This window comes from Fringilla coelebs (genome assembly GCF_963513975.1).
Source record: "Fringilla coelebs genome assembly, chromosome: 11".
Classification (NCBI taxonomy): Eukaryota; Metazoa; Chordata; class Aves; order Passeriformes; family Fringillidae; genus Fringilla; species Fringilla coelebs.
The window spans coordinates 19,730,600-19,754,723 of record NC_140037.1 but is presented as its reverse complement, the minus strand read 5'-3'; the positions used below and the strand labels follow the sequence as shown (position 1 = coordinate 19,754,723).

General features: G+C 44.1%; 2 protein-coding genes across 2 annotated transcripts in view; both read right to left on the bottom strand.

Moving 5' to 3' along the window:
• Positions 1–4,827: 4,827 nt before the first annotated feature.
• On the bottom strand, positions 4,828–5,751 carry LOC311157998 (TLR adapter interacting with SLC15A4 on the lysosome-like; the record flags this gene model as incomplete). The annotated part of the gene is made up of 1 exon (XM_084213088.1): positions 4,828–5,751. One exon carries the CDS (start codon positions 5,749–5,751, stop codon positions 4,828–4,830), a length of 924 nt encoding a protein of 307 aa, XP_084069214.1.
• A 5,667-nt stretch (positions 5,752–11,418) lies between these two features.
• The window catches only part of SH3BGRL (SH3 domain binding glutamate rich protein like), a 30,634-nt gene continuing 17,928 nt past the window's right edge, over positions 11,419–24,124 (bottom strand). The window contains exons 2-4 of the mRNA XM_084212783.1: positions 19,105–19,290; positions 16,425–16,505; positions 11,419–13,483 (exon numbers count right to left, since the gene is read on the bottom strand). Coding sequence (XP_084068909.1) covers positions 13,451–13,483; positions 16,425–16,505; positions 19,105–19,290 — 300 coding nt within the window. The 3' untranslated portion in view covers positions 11,419–13,450. The remainder of the gene's footprint in view (positions 13,484–16,424; positions 16,506–19,104; positions 19,291–24,124) is intronic.

Sequence of the window (24,124 nt, the reverse complement as noted above, 5' to 3'; positions counted from 1 at the left end):
AAATCCAAACGTTCCCTGAAGTTTTTACCTACAGCCTTTTGTTTCTCTTAGTGGAATAAACATAAGCAGGTGGCTATTTCTGTGGATGTTTTTGTTATATAAAAATATTCAATAAAACTGTCCCCAAGCCATTTGCCTGTGATCAGTGACCTGTCCTTGCTGTTTGATGAGCTGGAGCAGAGCTGTGCAAACACCAGCACCAATATCCACACACAGCATTTCACACTCTGATCTGTATAAATTTAACGTGGGCAACATGAACATTTTTACTTCCCATTCCAGGAAAGGGTTTTTTATAATTCAACTACCAGGAATGAGGAACAAAATTTGGTTGTTTAAAACTTCAAAGCAAGATTTTCAAGAAATTCTTTTGCAGTTCTGTTCCCTATTCCATTACGCTCATAAATCTCACTCATTTGAAACAAAGAACCAACACAGCTTAAAAAAAAAAAAGTGACAGCAGGTCTGGGTGCTCTCTGGCTCATCTTTGTTAACTTTTGTTACCTCTAAGATTAGTAATTAATTATTGAAATATCAACTTTGTACGGTTGAGCTACAACAAAAGGGAATAAATGGTCCGTGGGTCTCAGAAATTTGGCAATGGAAAGCAGAAGTGCGTAAGCGCTGCAGATGGGGAATGTGAACAAAAAACAGCAACACAACAGATTAGGAAATTGTGTTATTGCACAAAATTAGAAACTTTTTTGAGGAGGATCAAGGGTCCCTAAATAGCAAACCAGAGCTCAGGAAAGCAAAGCCTCTATGTGCAACACAGGAGGGAGAGGCACGAAAACCCTTCCTGCACCAGCGTGGGGAGAAAGGGTAAAAAAATCATGGGATGGCAGACTGGTTTGGGTTGGAAAGGACCTCAAAAATCATCCAGTTCCACAGAGCCCAGAGCCCATATTTCAGCTTTACCCAATCAGAGCCACATTTAAGAAAGATGCTGTTCCCACTTACCCTCAAGGAGGAGCTGCAGTGGTGGGACACAGAAAATCCCTGCAAGTCCCAGCTCTTCTTCTGGTGCTGGTTTTAGCCCCAGCTCCTCAGGGTCCTGCAGTTTCCCCTCTCCAGGGGAAGCTCCTCACTCACCTTTCTTTCAGAACCACCACCAAAGAAAGGCCCAGGAAAAGTTGTGAGATGCCACATTGTTCCCAACGCATTGCAGTTTAAAAGGCTGCAAAAATAGCAACAAAATTTCTCCTCCAAAGAGAGCCCCAAACAAACATCCGAAGGAAAACAAAGCCTTGATGGACAGAGATCACACAGAACTCCCAACAAGTTTCAATAATTCAGCTCCACACATAAATCTCCTCCCACTTTGCTCCAGTACATCAAGTATTCCTCCAGATTTTTTGCCTTCCCAAGAGCACAGCTCACAAGTGAAGGGGAATATCCACAACCCCTACGTGGAACAGGATGGAAAAGGGAAGGCCTTCAACCTCCTGGGATTCACAGCTCCACACCAAACCCTTTTATTTCTCCCCAGGATGGTGGATGTGGGAGTGGAAGGTGAATTAGCACCTGGGCACTCATTTACCAAACGACCACTGACCCTCACAAGTGATTTATATTCCCAACAGATTTATGGGATTATCACAAATAAATGAACTCAAAGGAAAAACAGGCAAGGATTAAGTGGTGAGGATATTCTGGTAAAGAAAAAGAAAATTGGGGTAATTACAATCAAATATCTGGATTTTTGAAATCTGTATTTAAAACAGGAACAAAACAGAGAGAAAAAAATCAGTTTTGCCATGCCATGTATAAACTAGTGGAGAGCAAGAAAGAGCAGTCTGCTTAAAAGTAGATTTCAGCCCAATAAAAGTAGTGAAAAAATAAGCCACTCAGATTTAGTTTCATTTGTTTAACAAGCAAATGAAAAAAATATCTTTTTCCCGATTAAAAGAGAGATAAATGAGAAAAACAAATATTTGGTGTTTGAGATTTTTCTGATTGTCAGTCAGCATTTTTAGTCCCAAAGTGAAGGGTTTGGCCTTGCAGGCTTCAAGTCCTTCTGGATTTTTACTGGAATAGAACATTAATTGATGGAAGTTGTTGTTCTGCACACCTGGGCACCCTTTTTATGGGAAATAATCCTCCCTCATTGCAAAATGGTTGTAAAGCCCTGGAAATCCTGACCTGGAAGGTACTAAAGGAAACCACCACTAGATATCACCATTTGACTATTTAATAAATCTCAGAAAAATTGGTAACGTGTAAAAATCCTAATTATCCTCCAGGTAGATGAAGTCACCTTCTAGAGGGGTTTAATTCCCACAGCTGAGGCAGGCTGGGGAGCATCCTGACTGCAGGATTAATTGGGGAAATAGAACTAAAGAGTCCAGCTTTCTGCAGGGTCTGGGTCCCAGGACCTGGTGAGTATTCCTCTGTGGGAACACAGAATGAGAGCTGGATATGAAGGTAAAAATTCCCTGCCAGTATTTCTCCTCCAACATCAGATTTTTTGGCGTGTGGATAAAAATCAACTCCAGGCAGAATCTGGCCATGGATGTCTGCCCTGTAAAATATGGCACTGCTTTCCTTTGTAATGGAATCCAGCTGCTGCCCTTCAGCAGGCTGGGAAAGCACCTTTCCAGGGATTTTCCCCAAGGAATTGGAGTTCACTGAGGCATTTTCCTCCGAGTGAAAACAGGCACAGCTCCAGCGCAGCTGATGGAGTTTTACTCAGAGTCATGATGGGACTTAGCATCTTCCAAATATAAATAAATCCAAAGCAGGTCATGGATTGCAACATGCCAATTAAAATAAAATTTAATTAAAATAACATTTAAGTTAGTAATAAATGTATTTGTTTAATCTTTTTCAAAATTAACAGATTTTGCCCCTCAAATGTATTCTGCAGCAACATCTTTCTTCCTACAGAGAGAAATTAATTTTGAGAAGTTACTTAAATTGTGGATTAAACCAGTTTAACAAATGCTGGGGGGGAAAACACATGGACAATATTTTTCCATGGGCAAAGTTACATAAAATCAATAACAAAATACAGTGTGCTTTACATTAACAATGTGCATTTACCTGCACCTCCATTTGTGCTGTGAAACCACATGTCATTGGGTTGATCTAAATCACATACTTTCCTCAAAATACTGCTATGTGGTTTTATTTTCATTCCAGCTAAAATTATCCACATATTTAATAAAATTAATTTAAAAACAAGCTCTGAAACCAGTTCTAAGGGATGGAATAAACACAACTTCACAGTAACCTCAGGTTTTGCCAAACTCTCATTATTTATGTGTTTTCTCCTGTGTCACTCCATTTCTGTCCTGGGGATGGAGCAGCAGATCCATCAGGGATTGTCCCAGTGCAGCAGCTGCTGCTGATCCATTGGTTTTAATCCCTGGGCTGGGGCTGGGGAGAGCAGCAGAGCAGAGAGGGCTCCTCCAACGCATTCCTCAGCGCTGGGAAGGACAGAAAACCACCCGAGCCTGGAGCTCAGGTTTAACCTCCGACTTCCTCATTTCCTCAGGAAGAACCTCGTGCAATTAACTTCTTTCCAGACTTTGGCTTGAACTATAAATAGATCCCAGGGGAAGCAAGGGCTGGGGCACGGCAGCACAAATGGCATGGAGCACTTCTTGCTACGGATAATTGCAAAGCCTTTGGCTGCTGCTGCCCTCTGGAATATTTCCCATCTCAGCCTCAGTTAAATTGTTCTCTGCACCTCCACCAAGGAAATCTGGAGAGCTCTGCCCACCCTGCACTCCTCTGAAATTTAATGAAGTCATTTGGCTTCTTCCAAAGGACTCCTGGCCTGATTCTGAATGCTGAGAAGGAGATTAATGAGACACACATGGAATTAGGGCAATGCATAGGGAAGCAAATCATCCTTTTCCTCTCATGCTCCTAGAAAGCAACGATTTCAGAGATTCAGTCTTGCTTACACCCCTTGCACCAAGGTCAGTGGGAATTTTGGATCAGGCAATGACCAGTCACGTCTTGGATGTGTATGAGTCTCATTTTATCAATTTATTTCCTTATCAGGAATTATCTTTCCCTGTCATTTTAATAAAGAGAGAGAAGTCCTTTCATTGCCCACTCAGATCACTTTTCCCTCAGGAGCAGTTTTTTTCTCAGTCCTGCTGATATTTTCTTTGAGTTCACAGATGATTTTAAGAAATGCCCAAGAAATAAAGATTAAAACAAGCAAACAAAAAAAACCCCAACCACAAGCAAAAACACCAACAAAAAAACTTTATTAGAAAAAAGAAACTTCTGCAGAGCAGGTAACAGTCCAATTCATCCATCATTTTACAGTGGTGACATAATGAATAATTTCCATCTGAAATATTTGCTGAGAAGCAAGAGCAAAGGGAGAAAATGTGTTTCAGTGCTAAACAGCAGTATTTCCATATGAAAATCTGCATTTAAATTTCCAAATGAATATGAAGGAATCTTGCACTATTTCTTCAGGAATGCTGCAGTCATCTTTGCTTGCTGATTTTGCAGAAAATTAATGCTTTTATGTGTGATGTGGCACTTGAGGACATGATTTAGTGGTGCTGGGTTGATGGTTGGACTTGATGATCTTAGTGGTCATTTCCAACTTCAACAATTCTATGATTCTATATATATTATAAAAACACGATTAACCAGTATTTTGGAGAGAAATTAATTTCAAATTCTCCATTAGAAAACAGAAAACAATGACCTTTACTTGTCCTGCAACCAAAGGGATTTAAGACTTAAAATATTAATTAGAACGAGTGTAGTGTGCAAATGTTTCCATTTCCCAACCTAATCCTTTAAGTGAATCATTCATACCTGAATCCCATCCCTCTCCTGAGCTGAGCAGCTCAGTCAGGATGTGAATTCCACCCTGCAGCTCCATTTTGCAGCCCCTGTGTTGGAGATTTGGAGATTTGGGGTGCTGAACTCAGAGCTGTTCCTGCTGGGAGTGTTGCGGGAGCTGAACAAAGCCAACGAATGCAAGAGGGCTCCTCTGGCTTTGGAGGTTTCTATGTTCTGCTCCTGGGAGATCTGAACACTTATCTGGTCCAGGCTGTTCCTTATCCAGCTGCAGGTCAGGAGGTTTGTTATGGAACCACACCTGGCCAGGCTTTCTTCAAAAAACTGTTTGTAGAGCTCTGCCACTTTGGCTTCCATGTACTTGTTGAGTGTGGAGTTGGAAAGGGGCTCCTCGCTGAGCAAGAGGCTCCTTTCTCCAGCTTCATCTCCAGGCAGGGACATCCCACTGGGCTTTTTGGGATGCTCACACAGCGGGGACTGACCCAGGGGAATGTCTATGGAATGCAGGACAGGCCCATCAGGGAGCTCATCCCACGCGTGGTCCAGGACACAGCCCGAGTCACACGTGTGGCCCCCCACACGGTCCCCCCCGATCTGCAGGTCGGGGTAGTTCTGGTAAATGCTGTCGCATGGCCAGGATCTGTACAAATCCACCTCATCTAGGCTCCCTCCTCTCTTGGGGATATGCACAGCTGGGGATGCAGTTCCTTTAACCAGCACTTCCTGACCCTTTGCAGGCTCCCTTCCTATGGATCCCCATCGGGGGCTGCTCCCGGCTTCCACTTTGCTGCTTCTGGCAGAGAGCTCCTCCCGCTTCTCACATCCATCAGCAAAGCCTTTAATTTTTGGGATGTCTACAAGTTTCTGTCTCCAGATTCCCTCTTTAGCCTTTTGGGATGCAGGAGATTTTCGAGGCTTATCTTGATGACAGCTTTCTTTATAGATGAGCCTCGTTAGGATGCCTTCTGCCAGCATGGTGACAAGTGTGAGCAGCAGGGATCACCAGAGTTCCATGGAGCCCTGGGATGGAAAGACAGGCACAATACAACAACAACAACTATTATTCAACAACTATTATAGAATAATTACATTGTTATTATTGTTATTATTGTTATTTTTACTAATGAACAGTGCACTTCTCACAAAGACAGTGATTTTTCTTTCCCTCTCAAGCATTTATTTTTAGCAAACATTAAACTGCATGTTTTTTCTCTTTACCATGTCCACAAAAATCATTCTGAAGATACAGGAAGGGCTTTAATCAGCTGCTTCATCTGTAACATCCCTTCTGCTCCCAGATCTCTTCCTCATCGTGGCTACTTGAGACAGATTGTACTTTGTAAGCTGTAAAAATCAGCAAAATCATTTTACTTGTCTGTATCAATACCATCAGTAATTAATCAATGTTTTCCATTACAAGACAACCATTTCCAAGAGCTAAAGAGGCAACATAGAAAGGAAATAAAGACTATATTCACATTTAGAGGCATTTCTGACTTGAGCATGCCTGTGAGGTGCCAAGGAGCTTCAAAAGAAACTGAGAGTTCTGCAAATAGAGTAAAACTGCATTCAAAATGCAGATCAAATGTGTTTAGAGTCCCTCTTAATAATAAACTTAAAAGATATAAATAGTTAATTTGCCTTCCTCAATAATGATAGTAGTGAAAAGATAAGTGTCTCAAAATAATTTACTACACTTAATGATCCCTTATCATCCCTTTCCAATTTATCTACTGTTAAAATCAATGGGAATCTTCACATTAAGAGTCTGACCTGAACTGCTACTCTTATAGAGGAATGGGAAGCATGAACATAAGAAGATCATTCAGTTCTTCAAGTATCCTTTAAATCTCTGCATAATTGAAGTATCCACAGACCCTAAGTGTGCTTGAGGCTCAACACTTTTCACCATGCCCCTACACCCTGGTAATATTTGAAACTCACTACACTGGATCACTTTTCAATCCCAGTGCTCCTTCTAGGAGATATTCTAAAACTTTTATTTGAGAGATGGAATTTTTTACCTTTCCCTCAAAATTTACACACTGGCACAGCACAACTGTTTGGTTTTTTATTTTTGTGGGGTTCTTTATTTTCGTGACACAGAAGCTGAAAGGAACACTGGAATTTCAGGCCAAAGCAGGGAGGAAAAGCAGCAGACCTGGTTATCTGCAGAGTCATTTACATATGCAAAAAACAGGGCAGCACTTTCTTTAGCATTTATGGGACTTGATAAACCAATTTCCAAAGATAGAAGAATTGGCCATCTAAATCTTCCTAAAGATCCATGGAATTTGGAATGCCCTGTGCCTCGTAGGACATGGGTAACCAGGTCCTTACCCAGCTCTGTAGGACCTCAGGGTACCCAGCTCCTCGCCTACTGATAAATTTTGGTTTATTGCTTTGAAAGTGCTCCTGAAGAGCTAAAACTTGGTAATCTTGGAAAAGCTGGTCTCCTCCAAATGAAATAAGTGGTTCCTGTGTTCTGGAACAAAGCATAAGGAAAAGAAAAAGGCACAAAAAGCCCGACTCACCAAGCCCAGTCAGGTCCGAGGTGGATTTCCCCGAGCCCAGAGCTGTCCTGCCAGAGCTGCTGGGAGGGGGCAGATGGTTCTCCAGCCTTTCCTCACTGCTGGCTGTGCAGAAGAAGCCTGACGCACTCATGATGCAACTCCCCAGCATGTTTAACTCATAAAACAGAAGTGATCCCGCTGGAGAGGGCGCGGTTTTTGAACACAAAGAGAGGGCTGCGTCTAAAAGAGGATGTTTGAAAATGAATTGAGATGTTCCTGACCACGGTGTGATGCTAAGGAGCTGCTCAGAGCCAGAACGGGGTGCGGGGAAGGAGCAGAGAGTCAGGGCTGAAATCGGAACCGAATTCCACCAACACTTCCACTGGCAGGAGCTCGGTGCTGCTCAGCTGACTTGTGGACTTGCACCACTTCCCCTTTGGAAACCAGCAGCTAAATTTAGAGTCTGGTGATGTGCCACTGATGGGGAGGAAGTTGGCAACTTCCAAAATCCACCCAGATTTTGATGAAGTACCCTGTGTCTGTGACAGGCAAACGGCAGTGTGCCGACCTGAAAGCAGCCAAGGGACAGCTCAGCACAATCGTGTTGCTCCTTGACCAAACCTGCTCTTTAGGGGTTAAAAATTTACCTCTGGCACGTCCCAGGTGCTCCCGTGGTGGTTTTAGGTGTTCTCTTCTAGCTGACCCCAAGCTCATGCACTGAGCCCTCCCCTCACCACAGGATGCAGCCCACAGTCTGGAGAGTTTTCTGTTGGTGACTTTTCTAAATTTCCTTTTTCTCAGAATTTTTGCAGAATTTGAAACCCCCAATGAAGCAGAAGCTGAATCTCATTTAAATACAAGACAAAAGATTCTAAAAAGACAGGAGCAAGACACAAATTATCATCCATGCCATGGGCAGGGATACCTACCATCATCCCAGGGTGCTCCAAGCCCTGTCCAACCCAGCCTTCGACACTTCCAGGGATGGAGCAGCCACAGCTTCCCTGGGCAACTCGTGCCAGGGTCTCCCCACCCTGACATGGAAGAATTTCTTGCTAATATCCAATCTAACCCTGCTCCCTTTCAGTGGGAAATCATGTTGTGCCTTAGAAATTAGGTTTGGAATAATTCTGGCCATATAGGTTCAATGAAGTCTGTAAAATTATCTCTCTTCTCTCCTTTTCTCCTGTATTTCATGAAAAAGTTCAGGTTTTTATAGAGGCAAAATGAAAGCTGTTTTTACTCCCACCAAATTGATATAAAACTCATTTAATATTTAAAAAGCTGTTCAAAATTACATTATTTTGAATCATGTTACATGAGCAATTTCTGCACAGGAGGTGTGGCTGGGACTCCAGCAGAGTCACTGCCCACAGCCTTTGGGGGCAGGAACCAGGGCAGATCAAATTCCAAGTAGTTTTTAAGCTCACCAAGCTTGCAATCAGTGCCAGCTGCAGCTGGAATTTTTGTGCAGCTGTTTCAACAAGACACAAAAGTAACAGAGAGAGAGGAAGAAATCAAGTCAGGTAATTTGTGTGATTAAAAGCAAATCAACTTCCATTTCATATCCAGCAACCTGATCTATGGAATGTGTCCCTGCCCATGGTGGAGGTGGAATGAGATGAGCTTTAACATCCCTTCCAACCCAAAGCAGTCTGGGATTCAGCTGGTAAATACATGAAAATCCAAGGAAATCAATATATTCTCTCAATTCGATCTCACCAAAAAGAATTTCCCTTTTATTTACAAAACTAAAGTCAGAATGAGATAGAACCAAAGTTAATTCAGAAGCTGAGCACAGACTGCAGTTAGGATAAACAGCAAGGCAAGGATGTCAGAATTCAGAGCTGAATAGACATTGAAAAAGAATAAAAAATTACTCTTATAATATAATTTGTATATGGAGAAAACAAATTCTACCACACAGAACGTGGTAGAATATCATATGATATGAACTATGGCTGCATGTAAATGAAATCCCTTCTTTCAGCACAGGCTGTGTACTCTGCATGCACATAAACATGACACAGATAGTGACTGGTTTGAAAGGTTTTATGTGAGAAATCGTGTTGTACGTTAGGGTTTTTCTCCTAAGCACGGCGGCTGCGGGCCCTTCATTTCCCATTCCAAAGGAATTTCACTCCAACGCCGCCCTCACCGCGGAGGAGCCCCTCACACACCAGGCCACCCCACCCGGCGCGGCTTAAGTAGAAGAGAGGCGGGGTTTAGTGCTGACTGACAGCTGTATCACCCAATAGGAAGGCGGGACGGGCCCGCCTCGGCCGCTGAGTGGCCGCTGGTTGCCGCAGCAACGGCGCGCGCGGCGGCGCTGCGGGGCGCGGGCGCCATTGCGGCCCCTCTCAGCGGGGCGGGCGGGACTTGGGCGGCTGCTGGCTGGAAAATGTGTGTGCGATCCACACCAAAATAACCGGCTCTGCCTGCTGAGAAAGGGTTCCGGAGAGAACTGAGGCCACGGGGGAATTATAGTGCTGCTGACACTGGATTAATGATGTGCTGGTTTCCTTTTATTAAGGATTTTGAAATAGTAACCAAATTAAAATGAAGAAATGGCCAAGTTCCTGATGATATCTGCAATAAACTAACCTTTAAGAGAAGGAATTACAGCATAAGAATTTTATATTACTATATTGTGTATGTGTATAAACATTTATAAATATATATATATAATATACATAATGAATTACTCTATATTCATGTTACAAGATATACAGGGCCAAGTCTGATACTTCATGAATACAACACATATATTTTCTACTAAATATGTGTGTTTTCCACTAAATATATGTATTTTGCATATTCAGTACTCACTATTGGGCTTACCTGTAGTAATCCAGCAATTCTACTTTGTCACCAAAACTTTTAAATTTTTTTTTCATTTCTGCAAGTTTGCCAATGCAGTCCAAAATTTTTAGTAATAAACTTCAAAACTGTCATCATGAACTTTTCAATCTAAAACATTCTACCAAGATCCCAGAGTATGGGTAAGTGACAGAATATTTCTGCAGGAAACTCAGTAAATGGTAACGACTTGGGAATGATTTATTTGTGCCATGGGATTAGGATCTGAGCAGTCTGGTGTAGGGAAAGTTGTCGCACATTGCATGCACATGTATAGCTTGTTTTTTAAGGATTTTGGGAAACTATTTTTATTGAACTTTACATTAAAGGATAACAACAGGGATTTTAGGATTTTTAATAAAAAAACAAAGGAAAAGCAGCGATTTCTCTGAGTTGCACAAGTGGAGTGGATACACAGGGGGAGTAAATGGGATTCATTACAACTTAGAAATGGCATTCCTGGCCCTTTTCCCGTCCCATGGACCAGCACAGAAGGACAGGTGTGAGGGACCAGCAATAATCCCTGTGCCTGATGGTGCTTGGCTGTGCTTCAGCTGCTCACACAGAAGCTGATCCTGTACAAATTACCAACCACTCTGAAAAAGATCAGGTTATTGGTTTCCACCAGAGGATGTGAACTGAAGTCTGGAATTTGGGCAGATCCCAGGGCAGGTCAGAGGCAGAGGATGTCATTTCTGTAACTCTGCAGATCTTGCGGGTGGTGCAGAACTTCAGCGTGTGAAGCAGGAAGGAGGTACCTGCTGATCTACCTGGCAAACAGGGAAGGTGTAGTGAAGTTTTAGTTTAAAATTTATCCTGCACTGCCCTGTGGCAACACAAATAGAAAACAGCACAGCTTCCTGCTGGGAGCAGCATGAAGCTAATTAATTACAGTTTGTAAACGAGCAGGGGAGGGCTGGGTGAGCTCTGAGTGTGGGAGCAGCTGCTGTGTCCCAGCCACTTCCGACCTCTCCCTGCCCTGGGGAAGGAGTGGGAAAGCAGGATAATGAGGAAATAACCCAAACCTTGACACACAGTTTTGGGTCAGTGTATTCTAAATTAAATCCCATTTAGTAATTAAATCCCATTAGCTGCAACAGGTGAGAGATCCAAACCAGCAGACTTCACCCTCAGCAGCAGATCCCTGATGTTCACCTTGTATAAATCCTGAACTTTTAAAAAGCAGTTACTTTCATCTGAAAATTTCACTTCTTTCAGTTTCAAACTTCAAACTGTGAACAAAACATGCAAACAAGTCATGGAGTGAGAAAGTGTTCTAAACCAACTTTATTGGAATGATACAGAAATGGTTAACATACAGGTTAAATCCTCAATGCCTGCTTTCTACATAGGAAAAAATAAGAAAGAAAAGAACAAATTCAGTTCTTGCACCCATGGAAACAAAACCAGCACAGAGGTAACAGATTCCTGGCACTCCTAATGTCATGCAAGAGATCTGCATCAAAAACTCAAGTTTTACACACACAACAAAGAGATTTTGGGTATTTTCAGTTTGTGTTGGTGCCTTGTTCCCCGGACAAAGGAATAATTCAGCCTGGCTCACCAGAGCTGCCTTAGGAATGCTGATACAGTTTGAATGCTCCCATATGGCAAGGGGGGGGACAGACGAGGGCAGTGACTTTGCTTTCTTAAACTTGGCAATTTTCTTGACCGTTGAGACAGGGATTGACCTCGTTTCAGAATGTTTTGGGTCGCTGAATTGACAGAATTTGGCAGCTACTTTTAATTACAGCTTCTCCAAAATAATGGCTGTAATTCACCAAACTTGCACAGGAAGCACAGCAAACTGCTGTGGGTACAGAGACTTGTGTGTCAAAACCCACTTTCCTCACCACACTTCACTTAGTACTCCACAGTTCCCAAAAACTTGAGCAGGAATTTAGACACAGAGAAAGATTCGGCCAATATTAGGAAAGAAAAACAACCTCGTTCAGAAAGATGAAATCATAGTGAACAACAAAAATCTGATGCTGGATTTAAAACATAACCAAACTTCCATCCCCAAAAGATCTTAAATTTCACAGAACTGCAGCAACTCCTGAAAAAAGGTGTTAATAAAAAAGCACAGTTGTGTGTTTGTTAATCTTTAAGGTAAGGCAGCATCCATCCATCCCTCTGCCTTGTGTTGCTGTGCTGCTTTTGTAAGCACAAGCTTCCAACTGCTTTCCAGGCTCCCAAAATGATAAATCAGGAATTAAAATATGGCCAGGAATTACAGGCTCCCTCACGAGCACTGGGAGAACACAAAGGTTAATATTGCACGTGGTAAATTCACCCACACAAGACGTTGAGAGATTTGCAATTCCTATAATTTTATGATATGGCAATAAGAATGGAAATGAAGTTTTTAAACCTTAAAAAAAAAGAAGTCTTGCTTAATTACAATAACTTTTGCTATTCAAACATTTATTTCCTCATTTGAAAAAAATACTATATGAACCTAATGGCTACTTGAACATGCAGTGAGATGTTTAATGCTCTAAGCAGTGTGAACTGGTATTTTTGTAGAGAAATACATTAAAGGCTTTCACCCTTACACAGGTAAGGAAAGGCCATTTCTGGCTGTTTTGGCTTGTTTGCAACATTGAATCTTGCCCCAGATGCGTCATCGCTCGTGCTTAGGCAGCTGTGAGGGACCCGTGTCCACTGCCCTTTTTGTCCAAAGAGCCCACACAGATCACTTAAATGAGAAGTACATGGGGTTTGTTGGGGGTTTTATCATCTGTACAACTGTGTAACAATACAAACCTTAAATATCCATTCTACAGAAGACAAACACAAATTTCCAAAGTGACTACAATGGTTAAACTACACAGTACCACCTACAAATTCATCTGAAACCAGGAAAGACACTGAAAATTTACTGTGTAACTCAGTAACATTTTTGAGGCAACTCAGGCACTAAATTAGTATCTGACGAAGTTTTAGATGCTGTTTTCCATAGTTTAAATAGCTGGATCTCTAGGTAAAACCCATCTGCATTTTTAGTACTAAAATAGTTTCTTTAAGTTTACACAAAATGGATGAATTGCCAGGACAGTTTAAACTAAATGTAACTCATTCATGTCTGATTGCTTCGGCTTCCATCAGAACCCACTCCTGCTCCCTACCCTGAAATTCCCATTTCCATCCTGTGTTCAATTTGTGTTATGGACAGTGAATGCTGCAAGCACCAATCAAATGTTAGAAATCACATCTACATTTCTTGAAGCAGAGACAGTTGGACTATTTTATAAAAAGCTGTGGAAATTCCCTTTACAGACATTTAAGGCAGTTGAAATTCACGCTTGCTGCTTGGCCAGTGCTTCAGCTTCCTGAAACAGCAAAGAAGAATTACACGTTAGTATTTCCTCAGTATGTTTCCAAAGGAACACTATAAAACAATAACCTGCATTTTTCAATCTTCTTTCAGCCTTTGTAAGGTGATCACAAATGGGAACAGAATGACAACAGAAGAAATGCAAAAGGAATTTCCTTTTGGTTTCTCCAAGTGTACTTTTGACTGCAGATTAATTTAATTACCCGCTAGCAGCACCATGACGTAGAAGGAGATGAATGAGAAATGAATTCCCAGTGCCCTCAGTGTAGCACCTCAGTGGGGACAGCTTGGTTTATTTGAAAGGACAAAGTTCAACATCTGCCAAGATGTGTTGGAGCCATTTGGTTTTGTGACTGCACAGAAATACTCAAGGTAACAGATTCAGTGTCATTGTTACCATGACCCAGCATTGCTAAATAAACAAAACACATGAGGATAAAGGACTAATAAGGGGATTTCCAGGAAGTCTGTATGATTTTTTTAGGAGGAGACACAGTGGGTGACCCCAGCCTGCAGGGCAGGAAGTCCCACACATATCTCCGTATCTTGGACGTGGTGGCTCACTCTGGTTGTCCTGGCTAACTGCCCTCATCCTGCCTTTGAACTCAGGGCGTGGGAAGAGCCTGGCTTGGAGCTGCCGTGCTCCTGGCCCATGGTCTGCTCTGCTGGCCTGTCACGGGTCAGAGAGTGGGGCCAGGATGTCACCAGGGCTGCCTCAGACGTCACCGTGCACACACAGGCCTTGCGTGGGGACATCGCGGCCATCTGCGGCACAAAAGGCAGGTGAGCCATGAAAGGAAGATCAAAAAGACCTTCAAAGGCTGGAAAAACGCAGTGTGTTTGATATTCTCTAAAAGACAAGTGGTTCTTTGAATGGTAAGAAAGAGGAGAAGGTTCCCTTGGCTTTGTAAAACTTCCTTAACCGGCGCAGGGCACTGCAATGGTGACACCTCACTGGTTGTGGTTTTTTTTCAATACAAAGTACATTTCTTCAGAACAGGCACTGGAAAGATGGGGAGGATTCCTGGTATTTCCCTCATGCCCAGGAAGGTTGGTACAAGTAAACAGGTAACCTATTTTTCTTGGAGGTCAAACTCCATTTCCTTGGTGTAGGCCTCTAAGTTATCTGAGAAAGGCTCAGTTTTCTAGGCTTGACACTGTCCCTCTTTCATACTTTTCCTTATTTCTCCCTCAAGGCCCCTCACTGAGCATCCTCTCAGTCCTTAAATCCTTAATAAAGAAATAATTAAAGATAATCACAAAACTCTCTCCCTTTAAAATCCACCCATGTTGCTTGTAGCAGAGATGTTTAAAAAAAACTAAAGGCAAGCCTTTTCCAGAGTTTGTAGATCCAAAGGACAAACCAAACCACCAGGGCTCAGAAAATAGTTACTTGAATTTACCATGCTCACTTCTGAGCCAGTCCTGTTTAGCATTAATATCAAACCTTTGTGTTGAGAGTCAAATAACTTCCCAAATCTGTCCTGGTGGCATCGAATGGAGGTTTCCTGCCAAGGCTGGGAGCAGCCTCCTGCCATTTTCTGCCATGTCATTCCCTATAGCATTATATCCAAGCTGCACACAGCTATGCTGGAAACATCAATTTCAGTGCCTACAAATCTGTGTACCCTCCTCAGCAGCCTGCAACTGACCTGACTGGACATCCTAATTGTGGGAAGGATTCCCAAAGTTAGCCCCAGAGGAGGTTGCAGGGGGTACAAGGTCACAGCTGCAAAGGTTATTTACCATCATCAGCCCAACACAACATGGAAATTCAGCAGGGTACAACTGTGTTCTATCCCTTCGGTTTAAAATTCACCTTTTCCTTAGGTGAGGACAGAAGCATCCCTTAGGACAGAAGGAGAGCTCCTGACAGCCATGCTGGCTGCTCCTGCCAGCCAGCAGGTCTGGGAAGCAGCAATGTTCCCAACATTACTGAGACAGGTGACCTGATTTATTATGGCAGCAGCTGCTCTCTGGTACCACAGCACTTCCCAGGGGAAAGGCATGAGTTTCCCTGCATCCCACAGTCTCAGGATTGCTTCCTGGTTCCTTGGCTCCATCCTGCACACTCTGCTGAGCAGTCAAGCGCAGATGTTCCAAGGAAATTGACCAGGACTGTGGTGCTGTGTGCAGCAGGTCTGATGCCAGCAGTGGGTAAGGCTGGGGTGCAGATCCCAGCTGCTCAGGGCAGCTCTGCACGAGGCAGTTTTTCCTCGTCACACCATCCCCAATGGAGCTACTGCTAGAAATCTGGCTCCCAAAACTGCTTCAGTCTGCCCCACAACCTGCAGTGCTCCCAGCTCATGGGTCACATCCACCTTTAAAATTAGGTCTCTTAGTGATGTGCACAGCACGACCTTTGACTCGTACATGAGTAAAGCTGAAAGGGAGCGGCGTGTTTATCCACTGGAACAGGAAAGCTGGAAGTGACCTGAAGGATCCTGCTGCTGTCAAGTGAAACGTATAAAGCAGGCTTGTCCTATCCTATCAAAATCAAAAGGAGAATTCCAGCCCATTGCATCCACAAAGCAGTAACCCAGTTCATAATTGGCAAAGGAAAATAAGCGCTGGATAACAAGCCAGAGGAAAAAATTACTCTGAAGCAAGACCATGTTATTTCAGAAACAGTGGCTCTGGTTTCAAGGGATTTTCTAATAGAAAAATGTCATCAAAATTTCACATGAATTAAATTTTTTACGCGAATTGAAAACATTCTTTGATTTTGGGATAATTTTTTTCATCTAGGCTTCTTATGCTTTTTTCAGTGCAAATATTAACTACTCTTTTGAAACTGAAGCCTGAGAGCCTCTGGAGACTGATTATCTCCCAGGGAAATTGATGGGGGCAATGACAGCACAGGTACCAGATCCTATTGTGAGCAGAGAAGGAGGAGGTGAAAGCCACAGGCTCTCTGTGAGGAGGTGCTCCCCTACCTTTGACCCAGGAGGTGCAGTCAAGCCCAGGAACGCGTACACGGCGTTGTTCTCCCGTGCCTCGAAGAAAGCATCATAGTCCTTCACCATGGCAGGAGGGAGGGGGAATAAAAGACAGAGGAGTGAATTGTCAGAAATAATCTCAACTCATTTTAGGGTGTCACCCAACCCACACCAAGCAAACTGCTTCCTGTGGCTGAATGCAAAATCCAGCATCAGCTCAGGTACGTGGCATTAGCACAAACAGCACAAAAACTGGTCAGGCTGGAAAGGGACAAGCTGGGAATTCATGCTATGTCCCAACAAGAAGTTGCTGTGAGGTGCTCCAGCCTCTCCAAAAGGGACGGACGCCACATAAGGCACTTGTTGTCACTGGTCTGGTGTGGACATTCCCCCAACAGGAGCAGCTGAGCCTGGACCTTGTCATCAGAAGCCCTGATGTTCCCAGATATCATTGCTGACTCCTGACAGGGATGGCAATTGTGCAGCTGTGACTCCAGCTCTTACATCTGTCAGAAGTTCAACTGGAACTTTGACACTGAGAGTGCACCTTTCCCATCATATCTCCCACTAAGGATTAGTCTGTGCAAGGGAAGGCAGTGGGGTGGCACTATTCGCTCACAGTACACTACAAATACCCTAAAAACACACAGCCACTTCCCAGGAAAATTAAGGTAATAAATAAATAAATAAATAAATAAATAAATAAATAAATAAGAAATACCAGTTGCCAAACCCCAACTAAAGGAATCCACAAGTTTTGTGCAAGCTCACTGTTGTCCAAGTTACCGCACAATTCCCTCACTCTGACTTCTGAACTCAGCAGGGATCAGTCCAATGACTTTCCTGCTCTCCATTTTTAACTGACTGTAACTTTACCAGCCTCCTCCAGCTCTCCTGGGCAATGTTTGGATGCAGGAGTCCTGGCTGGGAAGCCCAAGGCAGGCAGCAGCTCAGTCTCAGGCTGGAGTCAGGCAGAGCTGTTTAGGGTACACTGCTCTGGATTCCTGACTGTCTGGGAGGCAAAAGCCTAAGGAACAGCAGCTGAGGGTAGCAGCTCTAAGGAGAACAGAACAAAGTACAGGGACCAGAAGATTCCAGCTGCCTGGACTTCAGGGATATCAAATTATTGCTTCATTTGCACATGCAGCATTTACGGGCTGGTTTGATAAAAATGTGTGTGATTATGGTAAATCCTCCCTGAAGCCCTTCTGTTGACAGGACTGGGGCTGCTTGATAACAAAGGGATTGTTTATCTTGCTGGTGCACAGGCCATAAGCCTGCTCCACAGCATCTCCCAGGACAGAAATTCCTGGGCCTGAGGAGCAGGGCTCATGCCAGCCCACACAGCATCTCCAGTTCCAGCCTCTCTGCTGTGCATGGGCCAGGAAGGCCAATTTGCTCTTTGCTCTGCCAGTTGTGCTGCATCAGATGGAACAAACAGGGAACTTCATGCTTGAGAGGCATCAGATAAAAACAGAGAGAGGTTCAAATTCTGGGCACAGAATTAACTTTTACTTTCCTGAAAGCTGAACTGTAGCAACTTGAATCCAGCAACAGAAACTGACCAAATTTCAAAAGTTCATGACATCATGACATGACATCAACCAAAATTTTGGGGATGAAATAAAACCATAGCAAGAACCTTGCAACCAACCCCTTCTCAGATAACTACTGATCCTTATGTCTGTCACTCTAAACCAACCATTTTCCATGTCACAACCAGTCAGTAAAATTTTGAGAGTCAAGTGGCACAACAGTTCACTCTGGATATTATTTCAAGTTCTGCTTCTATTACAAGCAAGAAAAATCCTTGGCACATTGAGAATAATTTCTTTCAGTAGGCACAGATTTCTCTCACAAAGGTCCAGAGCTGGCAGGTCTTGACTTACAGACTGTACAGGTCAGAAACAAACTTCAAAAGGACCAGAGGAATGCACACTGAGCTCTGTTCAGAAGATACTAAGCTTTAAAAATAAAACTAACAGTTAATCTAATAATCATTCAAGCATAGCCTACTGAGTACAAGTACTGCAGGGCAACTTACTTTTGATCAAGCATTAAAATAATTACAGTAGGATTTTTGTTTGCAACACAAGTTTTAATCTGTCCAAGGCACTGGAGTTAGTGAACCACAGCAGCCTTCCTTGTGCAAGCAGCACACAGAGCTCATCCCAAGAAGGATCAGAAAAGTGATGTATGATCATGGCAGACATCAATTCATAGGATCTGGGATTCACATGCACTGGCAAACCCCACATGGGCAGAACAGATCTCTGAACTTCTACAGAATGTAAGCTTGGTGTAAAAGGACCAGATTTCTTTGAGATGTAAATTCACAATCATGGGGAAAATGAGGAATAAAAAAACATGGCAACTTTCAGAGCCATAAAATGGGAAAAAACCCACAGGAAAAGAAAAGTAAGTATGTGCTGCAAGGTAGGATTCAAATCAAGAGGGCAACATTTTAATCTTTCCTATGGTGTGACTGGAAAACTCAAGAATCAATTATTCCTAAAAGCCCAAGATGGAAGGAAATGTCTAACACCTCCTACAGCCTTCCCAGTTTGGGCAACTGCAGCTGGGCAAGCCCTGCCTTGCTGCTCCCTGCAGTGAAGCACAGGCGGTGGCAGTGAGGAAGAGGAGTGGGACGAGCACAGGAGGCTGCAGCAGCCCTTACCCCGAGGTAGCGGCTGTCATTGAAGAGCCGGGGGGGCAGGGGGTTCCCGCTCGCTGGCCGACTGTCCTCGGGGACGTTCTCCCGCATCCATTTCCGGTTCTCCTCATTAGCTGCGATGTCCTTCTCCTCAAATTCAATTTTGTTGGCTTCCAAGAAGCCTAACACATCTTGCTGCTGCTTTTTAATCTGTCACAAAAGAAGGAAGAAGGGAGATAAGGTAAACAAAATCAGTGAAATAATTTTTGATGCTGCTCTGGGGTTCGATGCAGAAACCAGGCGGTGAAAATCAGGTTGAAAATGGGAGTGGTAAGAAAATTCTTAGAACCAAAAAGTGTCTTCTGAAGAGTCAGAGCTGGCTCCTACAAAACAGAACAGGCTGAAGCTTAAAGATGCTGTCCCTACACAAATGTGAGTGCTGTGTACCTTAAAGGTGCCCACCCAAAAGCAGAGGTGTGAGCAGGGCCCTTGTGCTGGCCAGATTTTACATTTAACTCAGGGGAAGATTGTCTTTTCAGGTGCAGTGGAGTTTGCTGGAGGCACATTTGAGGTACTAACTGCTTCCTTGTGCCCTTGGAAGCACAGACTGAACCTCCCCATTCCTTCACAGAGTCCAGGCTTTTGTCCATGTCAGTGACAAAAGAGACCTCAACAAGCATTTTTGGTTCACGCTTCTTTGCACAGACACCCCTCTCCCATTGTGTCCTGGGTGTCTGCAGGGCAGGCACAGTCTCTGGAGAGCTGTGACTCCACATCCCCACACTAACTTCTGTCAGGGAAGCTGGGTGAGGTCCCAACCTGATGCCACCCATCCTTGTGCTCTCACACAGCATCAAAGGGAAAAGCAAGATCTGTGTGGTAAGCACAGTGGTGACTCTGCACAGGGAAGGAGTTTTTTATTACTGTCATTATGAATTACTGACTTATTGACACAGAGATGTTCTGCTTATGCTCTGCTCTCCCTCTGCCTGACTTTAGCACCACAAAGGCGATTATAACCATGCACATCCTAGCAAACAATAAAAAAATGGAATTTAATAGGAAAGTTGTTTTCTTCAAATTACCCCCTTCACTGCAAAGCCAATCCAGGGCCTGGCTTTACCCTAACGAGCTGGGTGCCACAGGAGCAGCGTTTCACACAGATGTTGCTGGTGCTAACTCAGGTCAGCCCAGCTCCCGGAGCAGCCGCTCCATATACGGCCACAGGCAAACCCGGAGCTGCCGGGGTCAGGGACAGCCAGCCCGGAGCCAAATATGGAACCCGTGCCCCGGCCTGCACAGCCCCGCACCCACAGGCATCGGCCCCGCACCCACGGGCACCCGACCGCGCCGGGAGCGCAAAGAGCAGCAGGGAGTGTGAGGGAGAGCGCTGCCCTGAAGGATGTGGGCTGGGGAGCAGTGCCCAGCACATCCAAAAGGGAATCCTGAAGCACTCCCTGACTCGGTCTGGAGCTGCTCTACCCATGGCAGGTTCAAGCAGAGCTCGGGAGGGGCGCATCCAGCTCAGGGCAGCTCAGAGGGACCGATCTTGCTCTCCCAACAGAGGGAAATGTGCTTCCAGCTCCAGCAGGGAAGCTGCCTGCTGAGAAGCCAGTGTAATTCCTCTAACCATGTCAGCACAGGAGCCGCTGGACTCACTGTGTGAGCACCCTGAAACACAAGGATATTGCTAATTTTCATCAAGGCTAAAAATAAATCGAACTGGAGGAGTTAATACCGCCCCGAGGAAATAATTTTTGCAGAGGCTGTATAAAAACATTCTCAGCAGACTCAAAGCTCTGGGTAAGAGGTTTCCTTGCCTGCCTCTAACAGCAGCAGGAGGAGCAGGGGAAGCTTTTCTCTGTTGTGCTCTACAGCTCAGAGGGGAAAAAAAGGAAGCACTTCCTTTATGAACTGTTCTGTAGAATTAAAATAAGGGAAGGTCTTTGGAATTGTAAACTCTTTGGTCAGTATGACCCAGTAGTAAATGTAATTTTTTTTCCTTGAACCAGTTACATGTTTGATTAACCATTTCCTACAATCTCTCAATTTCAGATCCAAATACTTTTTATTACTCTCAGGTCCTTAACTTGTCCAAAATGCATTGCTTAGTGAAAACACACTTTGAGATGCCCCACAATTATTAAGGAATCAGAGAAAACCAAGCTTTTGTCCATTCTGCCATTAACCTGTACACTCTGCCATGTAAAACAAGAGCTCTGAGTTGGACAGGAATCAGCATTTTGATCCCCTGAGAAGTCACTTCATTTTTTTTTTTAATCATTTTGACTATTCGATTGTTTTAGCCACACACACATCCTCACACCCTCCCAGCATGTCACAGCCTCTGGGTTGTTTTTCCAGCTCCAGGAGGTAAAAACCACATCCCAAACTGTTGACTCCAAAGGGTGATCACAACCCTCTCTGCTTGTCTTTGAAGAGCTGGCAAAGCTGGAAATGTGAGGTTTTTTTCTGCTATAAACGGCACCATTGTAAGGCAAGCATGAAGTTTGGTCTCTGTTGCTGTCAGGCCGTCTGCAGTCAAGGGAGGTAATTCTCCAGAGAACTCTACAGAAAAGCAAGGATGGTGTTGATGCATGAGGAATATTAGTCTAGAACCCTTGTTTTCTGGCCAGACAAAAAAAGTTGGAAAATTAAGCAGCAATGTTTTCTCCCAACTCCTCAGACAAATCCTCCAGCCACAGTGATGAGCACTTACACAAGAGCAGTAAATGCTCCAGAGAAACAAGGCACCAACTGCTGGGCAGCAGGGACACTGAGCTGCCAGATCCTGTTATTTTATGGGATTTTATTTAGAAAACTTCCATTAATCTCAGGCAGTGGAATAGCACCAGGAGGGAAGAGCTGAAAATAGAGCAAGAGACGTCTGCTGCTGCTTCAGGGTGTTTTGTCTTACTTGAAAGGGCACACGTTCTCCTCGGGACAGAGCTTGGAAGACGGTTCCTGCTGCCCATGTTTGGGAAGGAGTGAGGAGCCTTTCTTCAGGATGCTCCTGTCAACAGCAGCACTCGCTTCCCACACAACCTCCCCCAGCTGCCTGGGCCGGCGTGGAGAGCGGCCAGCGCCTTCCCAGACCCCGCACCTCAGCCTGCGTAAACAACTGTCATGTCTGAAGCCGTTCTGGCCCGTGAAGGGCAGCTCACTGCAGTTGGCAAACATGAAAATCCTTGTTTATCCCGAGTGCTCCTGACACATTGTGCAGGGCCGAGAGCAGCAGGAGAGCTGGGAATGTGTCTGGAGTCAGTGCAGGAGCTGGGGAGCCCAGCAGGGCCCTGAGGCTCAGGACCAGCACTGGTGGGGCAGGAGCATTTATAGAGACACAAGAGCACAGGAACAGAGAAGTGGAAGATAGGGATGGACTGACAGCTGTAAGGAAGGGAAGAGGCTGGGGGCAGGAGTGGAGGGAATGAGCAAAATGGATGGATAGAGATCAGGGGAAAATCCCTGTGGGATGGAGACAAGAGGGATGGAAGGAGAAGGGGTGGGAGCAGGTGAAGCCAGGGCTGCAAGGAGGAAGGACTGCATCCTCTGGAGTCCTCACTGCCCTGCCTGGGAACCAGGATGCCCTCGGAACAGCCCATCTGGCTTCACCAACCCCAGAAACAGAAACACATCCTGCCTCAACACACACTTGGGAAAAAACTAATTCCTAAGGTGAGTGGAGATATTTTACTTCTTGCTGATGTTCCCAAGATAATACTAAAAGGAACATTTAATGAAAGAAATCCATTTTCTCTTTGTTTTAGATTTCAGGGTCTGGTTCCAGGACAGAAACAGCTTTATGGCAAGTTGTTGGTGGTTAAACAAAGTCTCACCACACACTGTGATCTTGTGCTACAAAATCCACTGGGTATCAAGATTCCCTTCTCTTCCTGTTACAAGTCAATCATGAAACATTAAGCTTTCAACAGAGCGTGGGCACAAAACAACATTATAAAAATGAGTGTAGAATTGTGAACAAGTATCGCCCCTCACTTGAGTACACATCAGAAATTCAATTTACTGTTCTTAATCTAATTCCCATCAGTGATGTCAGTAACACAAGAGAAACCACATCAAAGCTGCAAGAGTACAAACAGGTGATGTTTGCCAACAAATCAATCCATCAAAAAATAAAATTTTACCCCAAAGTGGGAATAAACTTTCTAGAAAATGCTGCAACATTTTAGATTCTCTTCCAAATCTTTAATAATTGAAAAAAAAAACTTAAAAAAAAGAGCTCAGCTAAAAGATAATAAGCAGAAAGGAGGCAGGGAAGAGGCTGCAGAACCTTGGTCCAGTGAGCAGGCAGCATTCCAGCCTCAGCTCCAGCCAGGACTGTGCTGGCTGTTCAAGAGCCAGCATCTCCCAGCACCACCCCACTGCAGGGAAATACTAATTTTAAACACTTTTTGGAATGGAACTTCACAGAAGGGTCTATCTCATTTGGTGTACACAGGCGCGCACAGCACAGTCCAGTCCACGCTGCTGGCCAAGAAGGGGTTTGGGTTGGTTTTTTTCAGTCTTGTTATTTTTTCAGTTTATAAATAAATCCCTGGTTGGACAATAGACATGTTTTGGAAATCTATTTATGGACCACTGGAACTCAAATTAAGTTTACAGTCTGAGTGCTGCTGTTTTGATCCAACACAAACTTACTGACTGCAGCTCTGCCATCCTGGCCCTTGGCAGGGGCTTCTCCACCACTTCTGTGGCTCCTGTGTCCCAGCCTCCATGCAGGGGAAAAACATAAGATTTTATTAATTTCTTTCCCAATGATGGGATTAAATGGCTCATGCTTTATTGTGAGGGTTTAAAAGAATTATAAAGGGATTTCTTGTGATTTTCTCAGCCATCGTTATATCATCAGTTATAACATCAGGACAAAAGGAATGGCCTCAAGTTGCACCAGGGAAGGTTTAGATTAGGAATCAGGACAAAGTTTTTCATGGAAATGGTTGTGAAACGTTAGAACAGGCTGTCAAGAGAAGCGGTGGAGTCACCATTCCCTGGAAGTGTTAAAAAAAATGTGTGGATGTGGCAC